This window comes from Gadus morhua, chromosome 15, assembly GCF_902167405.1.
Source record: "Gadus morhua chromosome 15, gadMor3.0, whole genome shotgun sequence".
In the NCBI taxonomy this organism is placed as follows: Eukaryota; Metazoa; Chordata; class Actinopteri; order Gadiformes; family Gadidae; genus Gadus; species Gadus morhua.
Genome location: NC_044062.1, coordinates 4,961,093 through 4,981,830, shown reverse-complemented (window position 1 = coordinate 4,981,830; position 20,738 = coordinate 4,961,093). Strand labels below are relative to the sequence as shown.

General features: G+C 47.1%; 1 protein-coding gene across 1 annotated transcript; it reads left to right on the top strand.

Moving 5' to 3' along the window:
- The first annotated feature begins 99 nt into the window (after positions 1–99).
- On the top strand, positions 100–20,674 carry foxn2a (forkhead box N2a). The gene is made up of 6 exons (XM_030378948.1): positions 100–250; positions 11,067–11,644; positions 14,199–14,323; positions 14,659–14,708; positions 15,542–15,610; positions 16,619–20,674. The coding sequence occupies exons 2-6, from the start codon at positions 11,081–11,083 to the stop codon at positions 17,161–17,163; spliced, it is 1,353 nt and encodes a 450-aa protein (XP_030234808.1). The 5' UTR covers positions 100–250; positions 11,067–11,080; the 3' UTR covers positions 17,164–20,674.
- Positions 20,675–20,738: the final 64 nt, after the last annotated feature.

Here is a 20,738-nt window from a genome sequence, read left to right as displayed (position 1 = left end):
AGCTTCTCCGTTGCGGCAGTTGCCAGGGGATATAGAATGGGAGGGGTTCTCATTGGCTGGAGTGGGTTTGTTGCCATGGCTACGGCGAGGGGTTTGGTAGCGTTGCTGTGCGCGCTGTGATCTGCGCGCTGCGTGCATGGAGGAAGCAGCTGCTGATCTGATCTCTGACATTGTGCGAGACAGACATCTCAATAGCCCGCACTCACTTTTGTTTTTCGCGCTACCGCTTCACGAAAAAGTGCGCTTCATCGTGAGTATTCCAACATATATTCTTCGCCGTTTGACAAATAACGTGGGCCCGCGAATGTTGCGTTGGTTTCCGAATAAGCGGAAAGTAGGTGAATGTGGTCAAGTGACTTTGGTGGATCAGCCAGCATGGCAGATCAGGCGACAGCATGTGGCCAGCTAGCTACATGGCCAACAAGCCCTGCTCTCCTTTCGAGCTTTCTTAAACATGACTCTTTCAATTGACTGAACTTGTATTCCTTGACTAGACCCGGACACGTTCGTACCGTGGACCGTGAACCACCAGGGTAGCACACCGTGGCTGTGTTAAGGGGGGGGGGGGGGGGTACTGAACGTCGGGACTCGCTGAGCTAGCTTGACATTCGCTCTCATGGGCTCGGTTGGGATAAGTTGACGTTGCCTTTGAATTCCCCCCGTTTGTCCAAACGAATGGTTGACAAAATGTGAAACTTTTCGAAAGGGGAACCTATCTGTTTGTGTGGAGTAGTTGCACAATGGGCGACGTCATAACATGTTAGTAATGGCATTCGTTGCGTTGTGTAAGTGGTGCTTTACTAGTGAACTCGGGGTGGACGCGAAGTCCCCCACAAAGCTCTGTGTACAATACAATGTCTCCACTATATGTCGAGTGTGTGTGTGAGCTTTGCTGTGTTCAAAATAACGACTGCTGGTTTGCTTACAGTTGGGTCCACCAAAGCCCTGCATATTTCAGGAGCCGCGTGATAAAGAGTGGATGTGATTAATAAAAAGAACGAAGTAACTTGCCCAACTTTAAATGTATAACACATACAATGCACAATGGGTCTACGCACTATAGTTATGGATTTACATCCTACTCTTTAATAGTAAGTTGTTTCATTGGATATCCGCGTCATTGAAGCCTAGGAAGCTGCACTTAGGCTAGCTAGCTAAGCATATGATGTAATGGATTATAACAAGATTGTCCCAGATACAGAATTCAGCCTAAAACATCTCTCAACATTGATACAACTATCCATTCTGACAGTTGACGGAAATGTCATCCTATGTTGCGAATTATTATGTTGCATATTATAAACATTCCCTCATTTTGTGGTTTGGATACTTCTGTCCAGGTCTTTACTTTGGTATAGGCAGCTATTTCCATGCATATTTTACAATATTCAAACATATTATAATTTGACTGAATGCCTCCTGTTCTTTTGGGTCAGTAACTGAAGCTCCCCGAATTTTTCATAACAGTTTTATGTATAGGACTTTGTTCCATTTGGACAGTTGTACACACATCCTGTATCCCATGACAGATGTTTATGCGGAGATCCTCAGAAACAATGGGGATTATACAGAAGAATCAGCAGCAGTGATTAACCTGTCTCTCTTTTATTGCATGAAATTCATTGCCGCAACGTATGGTCTGAACCATCTGTTGTTGTTGTTTGTGTCCGTAGCATGTATCCAACTCTCTTCATGCTTTTGTGAGCTCCAGCCTGCAGAGTGGGGAGGGTTCTTACCTCCAAGAATAGATCAGGTCATGCTTACTTTTACTGGCGTCCATTACTATAAATAAGGGCTCATCATAACCCCAGAACCCAGACTTTGCTGACTTAAAACCTTAATTTTTGCATGACCACTACAATTGGCCTATTTCATTATTTTCAAATTTTTGATAGATATGCACAAATAGATTCTATAGAAAACGTATTATATATTTGGCGTTCAGAATAATTCGGCAGATTAGTTCTCTCTCGATAATCAAGGGAGTATTTTCTTATCATATATGGCCTGGGAAGCCCTTTGAGATTAACTGTTATTTGTCCTTGGCTGGTTATATCATATCAACTTGCTTGGGTTTACTAGTTGTAGAATCATTGACAATCAGGAAATATTGGTCTGTACTTGATCTCATCAGACACAGTATCAGTAGACACTCTCTGTTGGCAACCCCACAGCATATCTCTCATCCAACGGTTGGGGGCTTGTCATTTAGATGAAGACATTAGAATTAGCATTCATAGGCCCAATAAAGGCATTCTTGGAATACAGTTGATCATCATAAGCTGCATCACGCAAATGCCTGATGCAGGTACTTGGATGTAGGTAAAACCAACCTCTTGGAAGACCTCCTTTTAGAACAGTTGAAAGTGCAGCATGTTTGTCAAATATGAAGGGCACACACATTTCATTAAGGAAAAAATGATTGCAATTGTGGAACATGACCAAAAAAATGAATAAAACATTTTTGGAGGGTGAAAATAAAAGTCCAGAGAGATTTTGCCCTTTACCCAGCCTTATCAGCACACTGTGTACTCTACCCTACTGTAAATACTAGCCTCCGTTCCCTGAATTCTCTTGCGCTCTGCACGCATTTCGACTGTTGCTGTAACTTCATTAAGAGAGTTCAGCACTCATTAGTCGGACCTCCGTTGGGAAGCTCCCTTTTGGGTTTGCTGAAATAGCCCACAGTAGTTACCTAGGGATTTTTTATAATTGAACCAAAAAGAAAAGTTATTACCAGCACCACTTTATAACCTACTGACCTGTTGTTGTTAAAACAGTGTTTCGATGAGTTCAGATGCAGGCCAACTGTTAAGGATGTATCTTTAGGTCTGTTTGTACCATAGTTTTGGTTGCTCTGTTGACCTTGTACAAAGGTCATTATATTACAGCATGTGCTGATTTGTTGATGTATGTAGCTTAATTCTGTGTGGCTGTATACGATATACATGAAAAAGAGGGTCAATGGAAAACCTTGGCTAAATATGGACGAAGTAGGATATCGCTACCATCGAGGGAATGCTTATGCTGTTCGCGACAAGGATATCTGAGTTTGTGTTGCCTCTAAGGGAGGACTTACACAACATATTCAGGTATTAGACAAAAGATGTATTTGTATTCGTAAAAAGGGTTGGCATACAACTTTTTTAAAGTTTGATTAGCAGACTTCAGTAGAGGATAATTTCCTTTATCATTTGGATTTTAAACTGGCTGGTGTTTTGGTCTTTTTCGACCAGCTATTTGTCCTCAAGGGTCTAATGCCTGTCGGAATGGTTGGCTTGCACTTCCCTTGTCTTTTGGGGCCTCAGATCCTAAACGTGTCCGACGGCTATCCATCCTGGCCTATAACCAACCCACGCTCTATTCTCGTATGCCTTCTAATTTGAGTTCTGACTTCTGCTTTAGATGTTCTGAGGTCATCTATTTACAAAGTTACCTTGAAAGACTGCAGCTGCATCTTCTAATTATTTTATCATTAGCAGATCTTTTGGCCAGATTGATTTGCAGTAGAATGGGGGTTTCCCAGTAGGGTACAGGAGGTACACTCCCCCGTGTTTTCGTTTAACCCGGAGTCAAGAGTTCACTGAAATATAGGTGTGGCAAATTGAACACCTATTTTATTTGGTTCCAAATGTGTGCGCTTCCTTCCTCTTTGCTATGTTTAGCTAGCCGCTATATACGAAAGAGTTCACTCTCACTCACACAAATGAGGTGTATTCCCGGGCCTTTGATATTTCTTGTGCATCTTATTATCCGGCGTGTCCGTTCGTATGGCTGATATTAGTAGTAAAGTAAAGATCAACATTTCTTAATAATTAACCAGCCTCAAACGACTCACTTTGTTCACTAATGATCTGATATTCAGCCCTAAGTAGGAACCACTTGCTTGGGTGGGGAGTTTACTCTCTGGCAGAGCGTTCTCTGCGCGCGTTCCTGTTATGATGCTAGCGCCATTTCTACTCCAGTTCTTGATTCACATCTCCATAATGGTTGTAAGACTTGTGCTTTGAGTCATCAGGGACCTCCCCCCTCTCCCCCCCCCCCCCCCCCCTCCCATAACTGTCCCCCTCTGCCTGTCTGATTCCTAAGCGGGAGGACCGAAGACGTGCCCCCTCTCCCCCCTCCTATGAGCAGACGTCACTGAAGGCGACCCTAACGGGCTTGTTTCCTTGATTGGGTGCGGGCTGTGCCTGGGAGGCACGTCTGTGTACTGTTGTCACAATGGGCCTTTGTTCTGGTCACCCCTAGCTGAATGAACAGGGTTTACTTTATTGAGATTGTAACGTGACGAACGCAGAACCCCGGCTTCAATCCAGCTCAGGAGCTAGAGATTGGGGATTCGGTTTGAAAGCCCATCAGCTGCACGTTTTAAAACATTTATGGGATAAGCGCTGTACTGTGTTGTATTAAGGAGAGACCTCCTATTGCGCATCGCGGTTGGCATGACAACAACTGTGTCCAATAGACGGCTTACCAACTCCGGTTTGTATTGGCCAGGGCTCATCCAATGTTCAGGTTATTGGAGCATGATGTATCTAATACAGGCCAGCAATCCCGGCAAAGCGCCGCGGTGACTTAAGGGCAATTTACGAGAACTAAAAATGGACTTCCATTGTAGAAAACATCTGGGTGCTCATCTCTCTGTAATTCCATCCTATAAGCGAGTATTGTGTAAAGTTTACTGGAGCAGAAACAGCGATGCAGGCCTTGAACCCGGGCCGCCAGTACGAAGGCTGGCTTCTGTTTCTGTTTTTACAATGGCTGGAAATAAAATCCCTGTCTGGTGATGCAGGTGGTGACCCTCTCACGGTTTACCAGTCTTTACGCGTTCACAGTTATTTCGATTTTGTTGTTATTATAGCCACAATGATGGAAAATCCAACAACATCCAAGGAATGCAAATAGAGTGGTGCGGACCGATGGATTTTCCCCTGTGTGCCCCGGTGAGATTTTACAGAACCGAGCGGCACATGTGTCCTTGTTGACACTTGCACGCTCGTTGTTGTGTTGTACTGGCACTGATTTGATGAATATTTGAGCACCTAACCTTTATTATGTTGTAGGTTTGGCTTGCTTTTCTTGTTATACACCAGGTATTTATTTTACCCAGTTTTTAAGGCCCCCTTTTTACTTGCCTTCCGGGTTAGTTTTAACCATCATTTATTTACGAGTCATTAATGTTAAGTCAGAAGGCAGGAGTACAATTTTTTTATATAGAGCATATTGTGGCAATAATGTGAGGGTGGTGATTCGGAAGGCGTGAACCATGTGATGTTACTTTAGCCCTAAACAAAATCAAAATGGTCCCTGTGTTACTGTTCTTCATGTAAGAATGTGTATGGGGCTTCGTACCGCATTGCCCTCTCAAGTGGTGGGGAGTGTTTGCACGCTGCACTCTGACCACATGACCCAAAGAGATAAGGTTTCAGGGTTGGCTGTGGCTTGACTTGTACTTTGGAAGGCTGTGTGTGTGTGTGTGTGTGTGTGTGTGTGTGTGTGTGTGTGTGTGTGTGTGTGTGTGTGTGTGTGTGTGTGTGTGTGTGTGTGTGTGTGTGTGTGTGTGTGTGTGTGTGTGTGAGAGAGAGATACAGGGACATCGACAGCCATATATACATTTCTATAAATATATCAAATATTGTACCTTTTAGTTTGTCAAGGGGTTATGGGTCCGTCCTAGAGTTGCCAGGATCCATATTTAGTGAGGTGTCTGTTTGAGATATGTGCAAGTCGGCTAAATGCTTGTCACAAGAATACAACTCGGAGACGTATGAAAGCCTGTTAAAACTTTTTTTTCAAGTTTTAACATCCAACCCAGTCAAGATACACTTTTACAACTTACAAGCCAAACGTTTCTCAGAATGTCCCCCACACTCGAAGGTACCAGAGTGGAGCTGTCTGGGTCTGTAGTCTGTCTGATTTTGTTTTTGCTAAATGAACAGACCGGAGGTGTTTCCTTCCCCTCCTGCTCCTCTGTTTGATACTGTGAGGGGAATACTGAGCGCTACTGAACATTACCAGGGCAAAAACAACTGGCCTTTTGTACGCCACACATGCCCGGGACCAATTGTAATGTCTTTGTGCGAGCGATCCCCTATGGCTTGCTACTTTGGATTTATTTCCTTTAGTCATGTGTGGTGTTGTGTTGTGTGGCCGAGAGGGACAGACAATAACTTGTATGTTGTTAATGTGTGCTACTGTTTGGTTGTAGCCTGTTTAAGTTAAAGTAGTATGCATGTACTACTACCATTGTGTCGTAATCTGGTCTCCCAAGATCAGATAAGGGGCAGAGCTGTGTGAAGTGTCTCCCTACTTGGGTGACATGCTTTTGCATTTCCAACCTCCTGCCATTATCTATTCCCAGGGACTCCTCCCGTCTCCCCACTATTCAAACCCAAAGAACGTTTTGCATTGACTTCAGGCAGACTTAATTTCAGTTTGTCTTCCCAAATGGCAGCCCTTGCCAAAGGGGTTTGTGACACACCTTTGTTTATCTCATACTGAGGTGTAACTGGTTTTTGTGAACTGGTTTTTAGCTCTCGTGAACAGGGTGTGTCACAAGCTCACCTGCGTCACTGCAAACCAACCTATTGCCGGGAAATGTTGTGTAGCACTGCGAGTTGTCTGTTGAGCAGCACACTTTGTTTTGGTATGGTTTTATATGTTCGCATACCAAAAGGTAGGTTTGGTTGTGATAAAGACGTGGCCACGGATTGATGGTTTTAGGTATAAAGTAGATATGATAAATAAGGGGACCGGGCTGTGCTTTACTGACAATAGGTTATCGGTGTCAAGGCACGCAGGTCACTGCTGGCCGCTCCCTGCGCTTTTTTTCAAAATGGTTTTGTAGAGAATGCGAAGCAGACTGCTGGCCTCAGCACTTTCCGCCAGTATTGATCTCCCCACATTAGGCCCTCTCTACATGCACAGACGTGCACAATTGCTTCTCTTACAGCACTGGCTGCCGTGGCAACTGAGCACAGATGCTTAGAACGGTACCCCGGTATGCTGTCTCGTACAGTGCCTTTTTAGAAATAAACATCTAAACCGCGACCCGTAGCTTTAAGGCCGCTATTATCAACTGCTTTCCCTCGCGTCGCCCCTGTGTATTCGACGCGGAGGCTTGAATGCAGCCTAAAGATCACCTCCTTGTGTCTTTGTATGCCTATGTTTTTTTAATAGGCTAAGTGCTTCACCGGATAAAAGAGCAGTTTGAAAAGGGAGTGAGATGTGCCTTGGCACCTGCTGTTTGAGGCTGCCTGTTTGCACATGAATATGATTGCGGCGGCAGCGTGCGGAGCTATTTTAACTTGCAGATTAGCCTGTTGGGGTCAGCGGCAGTGAGGCTCGGGTGTATTTTCATGGATGGGCGGCAGTCAACAGGCCAATGCGACTCATTAGCTCCGACTCCCCCCGCACTTTTTACACACTAGTGCCCCATTATCCCCGGCTTCCCCCTGCCGCCATGCTCTTTGATGCTTTCTGATAAGAGCAACGATAGCGCAGGCACGGCGGTAATTGAGCATCAGTAATCTGGGTGAAAAAGCCCTCGCCGTGTTTGGATGAATGCTGGGCTCCCTTGTTTTATCTGTCGTCTCGCTCTCCTTTTCCCCCCACGCCCACGTTTTGATATTTAAATGAGTGTTTGGGGGAAGCCATTCAGATAAGTATCCTCAGGATCCCCCACGGCCCCAGACTACAGCTCCGTCATCACCTCCAACCCCGGTTGCTGGAGGTGATTTGGTGGTTGGTGGGGGTTAGTGTCAGGTAAAGACGAGGCCCCAGTTGCATGGCTACATGCTGGTTTGTCCCAGGACCAACGGTTATGGCTTTGTTAACAGGGGCGTCCCTTACATTTCCAGCTATAAAACCGATAACTAATTATACGATTGGTGATTTGATGGCAGGAGCGACTTAAAGAGGCCATGCAGATAATTGAAATGGAAATTATTTCTGGCGCTCACTTTTTTTAATGCGATTCCTTGGGAGTAAAAGTGGTTCCTACAGAGCGTAACATTTTAGTTAAGTCGCTTCCCTAGTCCTGCTCTTTTTAATTTGGATTTTGTCATCTCACCGGAGCAACAATGTCTACCTCATCTTTAACAAGTGGGTCCTTATTTTTGAGTCCAGGAGAGTGGATTTCATTAGGTCATCTTTGGACACTGCAGGAACCAAACGTTTCATTATTGTAATTGTACATTTAACTTGGGGCCAGAGCTATATGAGCAGATTTCCACTTTTGTTATGAAAACTGAGAGGAATCTTAACATTCACTGCGCTAGACAGTTCATGCTCCGTGTGTGAACTCTCTGATTGCTCTGCGTTTTTTGAGTGATTCATCTCAATATGAAAAAGTTGCGGGGTTGAATTTGACCTGTTTGTGGAATCCAGTTTGAACCTTTAAGTATTAGTTTCATGTGTTGTTATTTGATTCATTTTTGTATCTGGTCTCCTATTGGTTGCGTTATCAACCTTGAGTGCACATCCAGTTGAAGCTGGCCTTTAAGCAAATGTGTCACAACAACAAATCTGGGAGTTTCCCTTTAGGTGCGGCTGTGTCAGAGTGGATCTGAAAGACACAACAGCTGTAAACTCAAAGCACAGGAAACGTCTCCACTTCATGGTATTCACACCATATGTTTCCGTAAGAGCTCCATCTTGCACCACCACCACCTCTGTACGCACAAGGTATATGGAGTGCGTGTGCAAGGAGCGCAACAACAGCGCTGCGATCTGCATCTAGAATTTGACCCAATTCTTGTCGGAGCATTGGTGAAAAGACAATCTTCCCCCCCCTTCCCCTCCCTCCCTCCCTCCCTCCCCCCCCTCCATCCCTATCCCCAAGCCTGTGCCCAAGCCCCAGCCCCAGCCCCAGCCCCAGCCGTCCCTCCATCCTTCCTCCCATCCATACCCCACCCCAGCCCAGCCCAACGCTGATCCCCAGACCTCCCCAGACGGAGGCATCTGCTGCCACCGCACCGCGCCGCCGACGGGAGCATTTCGCTACAGGGCGGCAGCTCGCTGTGTGACAGCCAGCCGGGATGGATTACTCATTTTCCCATTGACTCTCCTGTCGGGCGGATATCTGCCCTTAATTGACGGGATGGCGTGGTTGTCATGGTGACGTGGAGGGCATAGATTAAAGCTTGTTTTGAGCCGAGCTGAGGAGCAATCTCTTTGTGCTCCCGGCCTCATTGAGCGAGTGTGTAAGAGCACACCGGCTGCATGGTGTGGGATTGGAAGATGCTACTGGAATCATCCAAACTATGGTTTAGCCTCTTGGGAAAATCGAACCCCAAATACCCTATGGTCCATGTTATATTCAGATTTTTGATCAATCAATTATATTGGTTAATATAACGTATTGCATCTAATTTATTTACACTGGTTCTGTCTCAATTTCTGAATTTTCCATGACTAAACAATATTTACTGTAGTATAATTGATTGCATTACTGGCTGCCTAATTATTTTCCAAGTTAGTAAGAATGAAAATTATGAGTCTTAAAAGCCCTATTCATATGCCAACATGAAACAAAGTGAAATTTGAGGCATGATACATTTAGCCATACCATTTTGAACAATGGCTATTATTGACATGACTTTATTATAACAAAGACATTATGAAGAAGTCTATTAATGTTGGCTCAATCGTTAACTACTGTTCTACTGGTATACCACGGTATTTTATTTGCCAAAGCATCTCTTCATCTTTCCTTTCTGCAAATAATTGAGCAAATATTAATGGAAGACCGATTTCTTTGTTTCATTTTCAACATGAATGTCAGTTGTTTATTAAGTAGGGCAGCTACTAAAACCCTGCGCTACACACACTCACACATGCACGCACACACACACACACACACACACCACACACTCGTAAAAAACACGGGATTACTAACATTTGCGGTAAAAGCTGGTAAGCTTTCTGTTGAATACACTTGCAGTGTTATTCAAATTCAACATTGTTTCCTAATTTCATTAAAGCGATGTGCTTGGTGGTTTGTACAAGGTGCTTTCAATCACCATTTATTAATATCAATGGGCCTCCTTTTAATGAGGCTGTGACACAATTGATTGTAATAAGGGTAATTTCTGCCAAGAGGTTTCCTTAGTCAATCATAAATCAATCTGTTAACCTACTCACAGTTACAGAAAACCTGAATCAAAATCACTGCATTACACAATATTTCCCAAATGGTTTTTCTTGTTGCAGTGAACATACACCTCACACAGGGTTCCAAAGTAAATACAAGTCATCACTTGCTGTACCAATACCCATTTCCTGTTCGCCTTTGTGTTCGCAGCGGTCAAATCTTCGAGTCGCCCTTGCAAAGTTACGATAGGTCAACCTTTTATCCACTCACAGACCTGCCTGATACGTCTAATCCCAATAAGGAGATCCAGCACACCCACCGTTGTACTACATCTTGTCGTTATTGTCCTCGCAAAAGGGGTTTTGGGTTTAACACAGGATTTAATGCAGTCCCACCAAAGTATCTCCGCCCATTTGATTCATTTTAAGAGGTTCTCTCACTGAGGTCCCTGCCACTCATTATTCAGGCTCACAGAGAGCCTTGAGTCACCTAGTGCCTTGTGAGTGATTTAGGACCCCCAGGTCTGGATCTCAACCCACCAGTTTTCTGAAGCAGGTGGAGCCCCGGCCCTTTTAAAGAGCCATCTACTTAGCGAGACACAGGCCCTCCACTCAATTCATTGCAGTCGTGACCGCCACATTTCCTTCCTCACAAACGGTTTTAATGCTCGTTGACACTCGACAAGCGGTCGGCTTAAACCGGGGTGGGCGTCGAGATTTTCCCCCCTCAATTGGTACGCGTCTCTTGAGGGGGAGATCTGCTCGGAGCTCCTTGTCTGGAGTCTGGAGGAGGTCGTGGAGGGCCTCTCCATCCTCTTAAGTGGTGAAGGGGAGGCGGGGTCCGCAGACCCCAGAACAGTGCTGGGAACTGCTCGGGGCTCCGTCGTCGACTATTACTGAGGCGGGCGAACTGTTGTTTACCACGAGCGCTAACCATTCGTCGTCTTGTTTTCCTTTTGTCTCGGCGTCTCTAGGACTCCCTGGGTTAATGGGTCCAATTATCGGGATGTCCCCAGATAAGAAAGCGGAGTTCCCGGGCATGCAGGAGCAGCGGACGGGGCTCCGGGGCGCCTGCGGGGCGGGGACTCTGCCCGAGGCGGAGTGTGCCTCCAGCCCGCTTGCCACCAGCGTGGACTGCAGGGGGGGCTCCGAGGACGAGGAGCTGACCAACCTCAACTGGCTCCACGAGAACCTGCTCCAGAACTTCACCCTGGGGGGCCCCGAGGCGCTGACCAGCGCCAGCCCGCTCTTGGACATCGAGGGCGACCACGGTGCCAGCCAGGGGCCTTCCTCTTCCTCTCACTCTTCAGCGCACGGCAAAGGCAGAGAAAGGGACTCGCTCAAGTCAAAGCCCCCTTTCTCCTTCTCCCTCCTCATCTACATGGCCATAGAGCAGTCCCCCAGGAAGTCCCTGCCGGTCAAAGAGATCTATGGCTGGATCCTGGAGCACTTCCCTTACTTCTCCAACGCCCCCACGGGATGGAAGAACTCTGTCCGCCACAACCTCTCCCTGAACAAATGCTTCCGCAAGGTCGAAAGGAGTTTGGGCAAGGTAGGTGGACAACATCTCACACCAACACACACGCACACACACACACACACGCACACGCACGCGCACACACACGCAGAGTGGCAGCGTGAGGTTTCGTGGTCTAAAACGAGCTGAACGCGTAGCAAGTGTTCACCATAACGACACTCCTGTGGTGGTTGTGATAGTTTGGCTGGCTGGGGCGGTGCGCGGCCCAACGGGCTACGTGCCTGAACTGCTATCTGTGTGTCGGAGGCGCACTGCGATGCAGCGCTGCAGTGTGTATCATGTGACAGCGGCCACAGGGACCTCTGACTGGGCTGCGATAAGGGTGGAATCCGCTCAAGGTCAGGGATCCTCCTTCACAGGAAACGCCAGCGCAGCACAAAGAGACATCTGGCTTTTTTTGTGTCGGAGCACACACACCGCTCGCAGCGTGACTCGTTTGAAAACGCCGTTCTTCACAAGAAATAATCAAAGGACGGCCCTTTTTGTTTTTTTGCCAACCTCGTTTTTTATTTTCCTTGCGTTTAATTTGGCAAGGGCGCAGTACACCCCGATCAATACTTTAGTTCAGAGGTCAATGTAGATGTCCCAGGCTTAGCCAAGAGGCTGATTTACATTCGTAGCCCCCGGGGCAGCCCAGCAACCCGACGATTACAATAAGGTACAAAAACAGGCTAGGACTGATTCATCAGACTGATGCGACAGAGGGGCATTCGGCAGGGGAATCTATTTTTCCGTCTCGGTCCCTCGCAGTCGTGTCCACTTCCTGTTTTTCTTATAGTCTCTGCGATGCAAAGGAGCAAAGCAGAAGTTGTCTTGTCACACAAACCTCCCTGTGCCAACGGCAGGGCATGTGACGAAGGCTCTGCAGTACGCGCTCCGAGCATACGTGTCAACAAAGGAGGAGGTAGCCGGTAAAGAGCCGTATTCCACGTCCGTCTCACTGACCTTCGCTGTCAAAGCGTTGGGCCGTCAACACCATTGTCACGTATCTCAAGGTGGTTTTTATTGTGTTGTGGAGTGTTCACAACCCCAAATGCCTTGTCACATCGAATAGCCTTTTTATTTCCGCTAGCTGCGGTCAGAGTCTGGCATTGTGTGTGCTGCGTTGAGTAACGTTGTGTCCAGCTCAGTGCTGGCAGATAATAACTTGCATATATATATATATATTCATATGCATCTATATGTATACACTTCCTTCTTTAATGTGAGAGTGGGTAGGCGGCAGGCAGGCATGGGGGGAGGCGTTGTGGTCGGCTTCCCAGCCAGCAGCAACACATGGCCGTGTTACAGGCTGCCTGAAAGGCAGGTGCCCCACGTGAGCCCTGCGTGAGCCCTTCCGCCAGCCATGAGAGACCAGCCACGCTTTTCACACGAAACACGCTGCGGTTCCGTTGCCATGGCTACGTTTCCCTTCCCTTCCTGCGGCCGAGCCGGCTGGTAATCTGAGTCAAGGTTACGCCCCACCTCAGCCCTGGCCATTCCAGACATGGTAAGATCACACTGGTATCATTCGCTGTCAGCTGGATGTTTCTCCACAGCGTGTGTTGGAGCCGTTTTTTCTCCTTCTGATCAGCGCCCTGTGTCTTCACTCTCATTGTCAAGAGGCAGGAAGAGAATCAACACGGGTTGGGTTTCACTGGAACCTAGAGCCGCCTTGTTGGATCAGAGGGTGTGAGGATTGTTTATTTTTCTGGTTTGCGTCGGGCTCCTGCTCCTCCTGTTCACCGGCTCTGTCTGGCCGCGGACAGACGAGTTTCTTATCTGCGGTACTGCCGTTAATCGTATTTTCTTTCTAAGTAACTGCCACAGAAAGGGAATAATCAGCTTTACGACACTCTTGCCTAGGAATGCACTATTGTGAAAAATGTGGGAAAATAATGATGTTAAAAACAAAATTGGCAGTAAGTCGCTGCCAATGTTTTTCTGTTTGTTTTGTTTTTGTTCTTTATAACCCCCTTTTTTTGCCGGAGAAAACGAATAAACCTTCATTATTAAAAAAAGAACAGAATGTTTTTAAAGTCATTCAGACATTCATCACGCTATCTTTGAATGAGCACAAATTTAAATTATACAAATTTGTGAGACATCGCTAAATATAAACTTCTTTCACACAACTAAGCTTCTTCATGGGAAAAGTAACTCTTTCAAATGGATTAACTTTGGCCACAGCCATCAGTGACTAATTGTATTTGCCCTTGGCAAATACTGATCCGTACTGTTGCCTGCCCTGAACATCAGATACAAAATAGGTTTTAGGGGAGGGTGACTGCTCAGAGTGTCGTTCTTGATAGTGCTCCTGACCCAACACTAACTGGCTTATTCAAACATGTCTCCAGACATGGTAACAGCGAGTCTAGTTGTTTATGTTTGTTAGCAGCATGAAGGCATTGTCATGCTGGAAGCTTCATAGCAGCGAGTTGACACATAGAAAAACAATGACTATTTGACACAAATCGATTGATGAAATGACCTCTGTATAGAAATGGCTTGATGCTATGCTGTTTGCTTTTTCTCCAAGGGGTTGCGGTGGACCTGACCTCCTGTGCTTGTTTTGCTCTCCTGTTTTCAGGCCAACGGAAAGGGCTCTCTGTGGTGCGTCGACCCCGAGTACCGGCCCAACCTGATCCAAGCTCTTAGGAAGCAGCACTTCCCCACCGCCGATGCCTTCTGCACGCCCCCTGCCTCCCCGCCCAGGTACACACGGCGAGGTCCCCCAACACCCCAGCCCACTCACTACCACCTCCTACCGACAGAAGACCTGCTGTTCACAGCCCGTCTCCCAGGCCGTTACACAAGACTTGAATTCGCACATGAGAGTGGAGATTTTTCACTTTTGCTTTTCTTTATTTGAGAAATTGCTACTGGTGTCAGAATTGTCGACTTCTGCCAGGTTGTGTCTTCACTGGCACTGACGCGAGTGTGTGTGTGTGTGTGTGTGTGTGTCTGTGTGTGTGTGTGTGTGTGTGTGTGTCTGTGTGTGTGTGTGTGTGTGTGTGTCTGTGTGTGTGTCTGTGTGTGATTTATTACAGTGCCTCTTCACCACCTCGACATCTCTTCCTCCAAGGCTGCTCATTTAAAGGTACAGATTATCCTTCTCGTAGGGCTATTCCTACCAGGACTTTTTCTCAGGGGTTTTCAGAAGCACATCTGCACAGGATGCCGCTGATGTGAGCTTTAATTTGTGTCATATTAAACATTAATTATTATTTTTTTCTCTGGGCACGTATCTACATTCCAGCCAAAGGCCAGCCATTATGCTTTCATCCTCAGCACATCTGTGGCATGTCCTTTTTTATTTTGTTGTTGGTGTTCAAGTCATCTTGGTCTGAGCATTATCTCTCTCACTCTTTCTCTTACTCTTTATCAGTCTCTCTGTCTGCCTGCCTCTCCCTCTCTCACTCTCTGTATCTCTCTCTGAATCTCTCTCTCTCTCTGCCGCTCACTCGGTTAAGGGTTTTGGTAACCTTGACGACAGAGGTTCTGCCGGTGTTGAGTGTCAAGGCACTCCGACTCCGCGCAGTCATTAATAATTTAAAGTCCCAGAAGTGACTTGCACTTCTTTTTTGATCTGAAAAGATCAGCTGCAACTGTAAATATGAAGGGCACGGACTTCATTCATACGAGAAAGGAGACGGTGTGTTTTTTTAGGCACCTCTTAGGAGACAGCCCTTACCCCTCCCCTCGAGATAATGCACTTATTATTAGCTGAATGTCTCAGGGTTCCCGGCCCCTCAAAGCCAATTAGAGGAGGAATCCTGCCGGCCCCTTTCTACTGCCACACCCAGCCCATCCCACCTACCCGGCCCCCCCTAGCGTCCCCGGGCCCCTCGGCCCCGCCACCGGCCCCTACGGCCCTGTCTCCGGCCCCCACCCGCGACTGACCCATCACCCTGGTGTTCTCTCCTCTTCCAGAGTCTGACATTGATGCTGCCACTGCCATGATGCTCTTAAACTCGGCCCCAGGGCACCACGACGACCCATGTAAGACTCTGCCAGCACCCCGCTGTACCCCGCCAGACCCCCACGCCTCTCACCCGTCACACCGCACACACACCGCTCCATGACCCAAGCTTGATGTCCTTTTGTTTTTTTGTGTATCCGTCTTGGCCGTTAGCCGTTTTCATCGGTAACTCCATCCATCGCCATTGTTTTTGCGGCCTATTTGTGCGCTACATGTTGCTACACGTTCCACTGCTACGTCGACTGCTTAGCAGCGTAACACGGGGGGTCACACATCGTAGAGGGGGTATTAGCCCTTGTCTTAGATATGGACTCACAATTCGTATTACCGCTACATTTTTTTTATGTAATTTTTTATTATTTCCTTTGTCCGAATTCTCGCTACTTCTGGAGATGCTGATTTACATTTTGTGAATTCTACTTACTTAGAATGAAGAGCATTGTGTTTTTGTACAGTTGTTTTAACATCATTGTCTTCACATCATTATGTAACGTTATATAACAAAGGCGACATTATGTAACAACAGTGAGGTGTCCACTAGGTGTGAAAAGATATTTAAAGACTTTAAAGAAGCTTCTCTGATCTCCTCTCCTCGTCCCTCCTCCTCTCTCCTCCTCTCCCCTCCTCTCCTCTTCCCTCGTCGTCTCGTCTCCTCTCCTCTCCTCTTCCCTCCTCTCCCCTCCTCCCCTCCTCCTCACCCCTCCTCCCCTCCTCCCCACCCCTCCCCTCCCCTCCTCCCCACCCCTCCTCCCTCCTCCCCTCCCCTCCACCACTCCTCTCCCCTCCCCTCCCCTCCCCTCCCCTCCCCTCCTCCCCCCCCCTCCTCTCCCCTCCCCTCCTCCCCCCCCCTCCTCTCCCCTCCTCCCCTCCCCTCCTCCCCACCCCTCCTCCCCTCCCCTCCTCTCCCCTCCTCCCCACCCCTCCTCTCCCCTCCCCTCCTCCCCACGCCTCCTCTCCCCTCCTCCTCACCCCTCCTCTCCCCTCCTCCCCTCCCCACCCCTCCTCCCCACCCTTCCTCCCCTCCCCAGGCGACTCGGACACCCCTCTGGACCTCTCGCGGCCCGACTCGGTCCTGGTGAGCAGCGACCCCAAGCAGGACCACAACTACAGCAGCAGCGGCAGCGTGGGGCTGCCACGCTGCTCCTCCCGCTCCTCCTCCTCCTCCCTGTCCTCGGTGGACGAGGGGGTCCCCCAGAGGGGCCCCCAGCGGGGCCAGAGCCACCGGCGGCGCCGGGCGGGCAGCGAGGGCTTCCACAGCGACGAGGACTCGGACCTCTGGGAGGAGCGGGGGGGCCGCTCCCGCCCGTCGGCCCCGGCCCGCCGCGCTCCCTCTTCCTCCTCCTCCTCCTCCTCGTCCTCGTCCTCCGCTTCCTCCAACGCCGCCTCCTCGGGCTCCAACGGCTCCTCCGGCGCCGGCAAGCGGCCCGCGGGGAAGCGGGCGCGGCGGGAGGTGAAGCTGGAGCTGGACGAGGAGCTGAAGGAGGCGGCCGGCTCTCTGCTCCACCTGGCGGGCATCCGCAGCTGCACAGAGGCCTCCAAGCGCGGCAAGAGCAAAAAGCTCGGCAGGAAATGAAAATAGCGGGTGTTTTGAGGGCCTTTTTCTCGTTTTTTTTTTATTTTTTTATTTTTTGCTTTACTCCTTTTTCTTCCTTATCAGACTCCTGACCCTTTGAACCATGACCCCTGACCCCCGATCGTGTGCTCCGGTGTGCCTCCTTCTCCTTATCCGATCGCCATTTTGAGCCTTTTTTGTTGTTGTCGTCGTCGTCGTCGTCGTCGTCGTCGCCGTCGTCCGAGATAGCCCTGTCCTCCAAAAAACAAAAAAAACAAATGGCAATAGTATCGTTCACAGAGGAGAACAAAGCCATATAGAGACTTGTGTGACTCAAGGTGGAGGATTTTCTAGGTTGGGGACCTGGGCTACGGAGAAAACATCACCGACGCCTGTCCGAAATGACCTGCCTGCTTCGGTTGGATTGGATGACGTGAATGGAAGGATTTCTCTGGAAAAACAAGACAACAGAACGGGGGGGAAGGCTAAAGGTTCCCCAGCTCAAAGCGTTGCATGCTTCCTCCTTGAAACCTGTATCCTCTTGGAAGTGGACATATTTATGAAGCGAATGAGTGCATGTTTGTAACAGACACAATCTAACCTCCTGGTGTGGCCATTTGATTTTGTTTTTTTTCCTTTTGTGCTGAAGAGACATGCTACCATTGGAAAGGCATTCTTGATCTACAAGTCTTTTACGAGAGATGCAATAATTAATCCATAACCTTAACTTTTTCCTTTTTAACCTTTTATTTATTGGTGCCATTTGTGTATACACTGGTTTGACTCCAGAGAGTAGTATTATAGTCGTACCCACAATCCTGGACGTATTCCACGTAAGAAACCAAGCAAGATATAGTATAAAACCTACCACTGCCAAACTCGGTTGCCCAGTCGTTCAAACTCCCAGGCTATGAATTCGTGAGGTAATCCTAGCTTCATGAGAAAGTAAGCTATTGTATGAATTCTATAGCATGAATTTTCAATGCGTCAATGCATTTTTCTTTTATGTTTGTCTTTGCCTTTTGTGAAGAACTCCAAACATTAGTTGTATCATTTTTATATGATCTCTCATCCTATGCAAGGCGAGAAGTGAACACACACACACACACACACACACACACACACACACACACACACACACACACACACACTGCTAGCATAGGTAATTGTTGAGGTGTTTAAACTGTACCTCACATACACTGGTGTGACAGAGTGTACATTGAGTTCTGGGCCATGGCGGTTGGCTTGACACGAGTGATTGAAATTGACCCAGGTCTCAAGTCAGACATGTTATGCTGAACAACCGGTTGATCACACTGGAGCACAGCTGTCTTAAGGGCACATTGAATTCCCTCTCGTGCTCAGTGCATTCACAGAATTAAGGGATGCACAAAGAACCATGCACAAAAATGAGCAGAGCTATTGTCCCGTTTCGCCCAATAATAAGAATCGACTAAACGCTATGCCGCAAATTGCCCTGTTCAACCCTGAACTGGAACACACAGGCCTATTATGTCGGTCTATCTTCTAGGTGTGGGGCGGGGAGTGTTACTGTCTCGTGAGAGAGTAGGTGGGGAGGGATTGTAGGAAAGCCAGAAGTCGGACCGCGGAGAGTGGGAGCGTGGTGCAGGGAGGGGGGGAGCCATGTGATGCACGGCTCGCTGGAAACTGGGACGTGTGGCGCGATGTCGCTTCCGGGAGCCGTCGTGACTCACTGTGGCAGCCTCGGACTGGCCCTCCTCTCTCTCGTTCTCGTTCTCGCTCTCTCTCTCACACTCTCTCCTATGATTTCCGCCCAGAACAAAAAGAGGAAGCGATCAAGCTTCTCTTTGCTCTACTTGTGAAATGGGATGTTCATTGTGCTGCCTGGGCCGCACTGTTTCAGGGGGCGGAAGTCACAGGAGACCCTCTGGGACAGGGGCCGCGATCGGTATTTGAGCTTTTCATAAAAGGTCGAGTATGTGTGAAATGGGAGATAGAACTGAAACATAAGCACACACACCCCGCGACAAAGTGTTAGGTTTCACCGTGGCTTCATTACAAAAGAATATGGAAAACACAATTTGTCTCTGAGAGTAAATGATTAGGCTAGTAGACCCACCGCGACATTAGCATAGTTTGCATGTCCAGTGCCAAATTTGTTTATTTCTATTTAATTTCTTGTGCCACTGTTGGGAGAGTGAAAAAGGCCATGAACTCATATTTTCCCGTTTCCCAGAGCTTTTTGGACTCGTCGTAACAAGTGCACTGTTTTCTAGAATCAGGAATTTGGAAAAGACTCTGAATAATAAAGGATTATTTTATTAGGTTTTATTATTTTATTTTGCCTCGGACCGGGAACTGCTCTTTGAGATACTCAGCGGTTCTCTAAAACCACAAATAAGCGTACACTGGTCTTATTTAGCTGTGAAAGAAAGATCAAATTGTTAATTGTTCAACTTATTTATATGATTAATTTATGGGATTATTGAGTGACTTCTTTGTTAAAATTATAGTTTTCTTGAATTAAATGCCTTCTCGCTAGTGGGCACTTATATATTTTTTCCTCTGGAATTATCTGATAGTTGATTTTCCTGTTGTTTTTCTTTAAGTGATAATAGTTCTGCCAATGTCTCTCTTTCGCGCAGGTGTTTTTGTTTTACCCTTAACTGCCAGGTATTTTATTTTTCTTCTTCATTTTACTTCGTTAAATTTGACTGGACCGATGACTGCCAATTAATGCATTGTTCCGGAATTAATTTTTTGCCAAAAGTAATGTACATTGAAAAGCAAAGACGGAATCCATCCCCAAGGAAGAGCTCCCTTCGATGCTATGCCATGACTTCACAGGCCTTCAGCTGGTGTTTGATTCATATTCAGATATTGGGGACATGGTTGTCAAACATTATTATGTACGTATGAAGCATTGCCATTGCTCAAATAATTTAGCATGTACTGCCATCTGTTAAAGATGTGTTGAAGTGTGGCTCATTGGCTCAAACGTGTTTAGAACCTTTTTTCTAAAGTCTGCAAAAAAAGACCAATTGCGTTCCCCAGGCAACTGCTGTGTAGTTGATCATCCCACCAACGTTGGGAGAGATGGTTGGGGAAAGTGTAGAGGGGTTACAAGGGGGTAAATCATACGTGTTGTTTTTGTAGCAACGGATGGGTTCTGACGGTGTCCATGTGATGTTGATTCTGAACCGGTGAATGACCGAATGATGTCCTGGAAACATGGAACGAGTCAAAAGCGGCCATTGTTTCACTGCTTAAAATCTGTTAATGATTATGTGACCTTTTTTATTTTTTTTTGTTTTTATGAATTACCATGGTAATGATGAGCCTTTTGTTGTCCCTCATTTGACTAAGTAATGCTGCCAACCCAGTATCAGTTTGTGTCAAGTTGTCTGCCATGTCTGTTGGACAGGTACACCTTTGGTTTTGTATGCTAACCTCTGTTCATAAAAATGTTTATAAGATTTATTTTCGCCAAAGATATGCAATTGCATTATATATGGTATTACAAAAATAATAAAAACATTTTCTTGTTTTATCTCTTTGTATTATTTTAAATCTTTTGCCTTGGATACAACTTCATCACATAATACCAATAATTA